This window comes from Bos indicus, chromosome 20 (genome assembly GCF_029378745.1).
Source record: "Bos indicus isolate NIAB-ARS_2022 breed Sahiwal x Tharparkar chromosome 20, NIAB-ARS_B.indTharparkar_mat_pri_1.0, whole genome shotgun sequence".
In the NCBI taxonomy this organism is placed as follows: domain Eukaryota; kingdom Metazoa; phylum Chordata; class Mammalia; order Artiodactyla; family Bovidae; genus Bos; species Bos indicus.
The window spans coordinates 200,697-204,171 of record NC_091779.1 but is presented as its reverse complement, the minus strand read 5'-3'; the positions used below and the strand labels follow the sequence as shown (position 1 = coordinate 204,171).

General features: G+C 41.0%; 1 protein-coding gene across 1 annotated transcript; it reads right to left on the bottom strand.

The window, feature by feature from the left end:
* Nucleotides 1-868: 868 nt before the first annotated feature.
* SPZ1 (spermatogenic leucine zipper 1) lies at nucleotides 869-3,024 on the bottom strand. The gene is made up of 2 exons (XM_019982749.2): nucleotides 1,404-3,024; nucleotides 869-982 (listed from the first exon to the last, which is right to left on the bottom strand). The coding sequence occupies exon 1, from the start codon at nucleotides 2,684-2,686 to the stop codon at nucleotides 1,571-1,573; it is 1,116 nt and encodes a 371-aa protein (XP_019838308.2). The 5' UTR covers nucleotides 2,687-3,024; the 3' UTR covers nucleotides 869-982; nucleotides 1,404-1,570.
* Between the last annotated feature and the right edge of the window lie 451 nt (nucleotides 3,025-3,475).

The window sequence follows — 3,475 nt, the reverse complement described above, 5'->3', positions numbered from 1 at the left end:
GAACTAAAAAGCCTCTTGATGAAAGTGAAAGTGGAGAGTGAAGAAGTTGGCTTAAAGCTCAACATTCAGAAAACTAAGATCATGGCATCTGGTCCCATCACTTCATGGGAAATAGATGGGGAAACAGTGTCAGACTTTATTTTCTGGGGCTCCAAAATCACTGCAGATGGTGACTGCAGCCATGAAATTAAAAGACACTTACTCCTTGGAAGAAAAGTTATGACAACTTAGATATCATATTAAAAAGCAGAGATATTACTTTGCCAAAAAAGGTCCGTCTAGTCAAGGCTATGGTTTTTCCAGTGGTCATATATGGATGTGAGAGCTGGACTGTGAAGAAAGCTGAGTGCCGAAGAAGTGATGCTTTTGAACTGTGGTGTTGGAGAAGACTCTTGAGAGTCCCTTGGAGACTCAACCAAGACTCAATCAAGGAGATCCAACCAGTCCATCCTGAAGGAGATCAGTCCTGGGTGTTCACTGGAAGGACTGATGCTGAAGCTGAAACTCCAATACTTTGGCCACCTCATGTGAAGAGTTGACTCAATGAAAAGACCCTGATTCTGGGAGGGATTGTGGGCAGGAGGAGAAGTGGACAACAGAGGACGAGATGGCTGGATGGCATCACCGACCTGATGGACATGCGTTTGAGTAAACTCCGGGAGTTGGTGATGGACAGGGAGACCTGGCGTGCTGCGATTCATGGGGTCACAAAGAGTCGGACACGACTGAGCGACTGAACTGAACTGAATGGGAGGAACAGGGAGAAGTGATTCTGCTCCATCTTTCCTGGAACCAAAAGTTCAGTCCTCTTAACAGATGATAATGCTTTTTTCCCTGAGTAATTCTGAATAATTATCCTCACCTGGATTAATGAGAGGAATTTTTCCAGCACAGAACAAAATCTTGAGACACATCTATTCTTCTAAAGAAGCCAAGGTGTCCTTCCCCAAGGGTCTCTGCTGCCTGGTATGCCCACCATTTACTAGTTGAGGAACAAGAAGGGAATATTAGTAACAGTAGATCCAGGGAATAGGGAAATTTATGAGAAGATTAGGAGTGACTTATCAGCTTTTTTAAAACTCCACTATAGCCCACACTTCAGTGGATAATAAATAGGAAAAGGAATATGTGTTTGAAAGGGAGTTTGAAAGGTTCACAATTAAGGTGTTATATACTTTCTCCCCCAGAACTTCTCTCCCCAAGGCAATGATTAAATAAAGAAAAAAGAATCCCTTCCTTTGTTTGTTGTGGTTTTTATTTAGATCTTTACTTATTTGGACCTGTAAATTCTCACTTTTGGTTAAAGTGTCATAGATCTCTGTGTAATAACTACAAAACCAGCTTGTAAAGATGACTAATGTGAGCAAAAGTTGACATTGATGGTCATTAAAGACCAAACTTACCTAACCATCAAGGTAATGAATAATGTTAATTGTTAATCTTCTTGTTCTATGGCTATTTCTTGGTTGGACAAACAGGTCTCTCTTAGGTTTGATGATTGATATGCCTGGAGCTGGATGTACTACATAGTTTTTTGAAGATCTGCCTTTTCTTCTACTTTTGGTATTTTTTAACTTAAGCTGCTAGCTGGCCTCTTTACCACAAGAGCTCTTTTTGCAATACGAGTATTGAACTGGTTATTATGAGCTTTCTTATTATGACAAATATCCAGGCTTGTAAAGAACTGATCTCTTTTGTGAAATGTACCTTCCACTTCTGGCATGTTTTTCTCATGTATTTTGACCTTCTCTGCCTCTGGTAGCTTCTGTTCCTTGTCGCTCTGCTCATGATTTATTTGCATTGGCTCCCCTTGTAGAGGTTCTTGCTTCTGATGATGGAGTTCATCAAGCAGTTCTACTCTCTGCTCTAAGATTTGGCATTCATTCTCCAGCAAGGTTGCAATCAAATGCAATGAATATGTGTCTTCTTTCAATCTCTTCACTTGTTCCTCCAGCTCTTGCTTAGCTGACTCATTATTTGTTTGAGTTGGGGAATGGGTGCCATTATTTTTAAGAGTTTTGATGTCATTCTGAGATTTCTGATAGGATTTTATTAGTTTGCTGAGCTCAGTATGTTCCACACTCCAGTGTTCTGCTTCTTGTAGTAACCGCTCCATGTTGTTCCTCAGTCTGATATTTTCTTCTTGAATGTGAGGGAATCCGTGCTTTGCTTTTTCCTTACTTAGCTGAGTTTCAGGAAGGGCTTTTTGTCCTTTTGAACAATTTACCAAATCCCCTGAACAGTCTTGCACTGTGTCCTCAGAGTTCTGGTTGTCCAACCTCATCTCCTGTTTCTTTGCATTCTCTTTTTTCCCTAGGTCCAAACTAGCAAGCAGTTTTTTCACTAGTTCTTTATTTATTTCATCAAGTTCTATGATTTTTTCTCTAAGTTCTGACACCTCAAACATATTGGTTTCCTTAAAAGGTTCTTTTGTTTCTGTGACCTTCTGTTCATAACTTGTCACATGTTTAACAATATCTTTAATTTCTTTTAAGAGGCTTTCAAACTTCTTTGCAATTCGCTGTTCAGTTGCTTCGTGGTCACTACTTTTTAGTGAAGGAAGAGAACTGCAAGAAACTGGGGGAATTGATCCAATTTCAAATAAGGCAATCATAATCCCAAGGTCCAAAGACTCTTCATTGAGATCAGGAGGCTTACGTGTTTTGGAGAGGGTGGGCACTTCCATCTCAGCTGAATTAGTAGGGCTGATGACCAGGTCACAAGTGAAGTAGAAAACCTTAGCGATTCCAGAAAGGAGAGGTGGTGGTCCTCTGTGCAAATGGGTAGAAAATGTGGAACTAAGCAGAACTCAGAGATCAGAGTTAAAAGGTCTGAAATCAGGAAGATGATGTTTAGGTGAAAGGTAACATCTCACACAACCTAAGAGGAAGGAGGGTGGGAAAGGGGACTAGGAGCTAGGGCTCCATTTCTCTTCTTCCGGGCTTCTGGTGGTTACTCCCTGACCCTAGCAACCAGGTCTTTATTCTGTCACTGCACCATTGTGGCCTGTCTCTAGATTCTGTCTCCTTTGGGTCTCAGCAGAAGCTTCTTAAACTCCCACCTGGTGACTCAAGACTAACCTAGAGCTAGACCAGTCTTCCCCCCCGCCTTTTTTTTTTGTGGGTGGGGAAATGTTTTATTCATCTCATTCAGTGACTTTCATATTCATCATAGTCACTGACTTTTCCCTTATCCCCACCATACACAACCTGTTTTCAACTGTGGTATGTTTTTGTACCACTTAAGTGCGTGGCTGAGAGAAGTTGTCCCTGGGGAGAGTCCCTATTCTTTCATAGCGCCTGGAGCCCTTATTGCTCCCCTTCTAGGAGAGGTGCTTCTGCAAAAGAAAGTAATCCTTACAAAATAGAACACAAAAATTGCTTCAGTCTTTCTGTGATTTTAGGGAGATAATGTTAGGAATAGCTCCATTAAAAAATGTTCTACTCTAATCAGAGAATATCTGAATGTTTTTTTC

What these genes read in the sequence shown, in the direction of transcription:
- SPZ1 (XM_019982749.2), bottom strand. Translation starts at nt 2,686, where the DNA reads ATGGAAGTGCCCACCCTCTCCAAAACACGTAAGCCTCCTGATCTCAAT.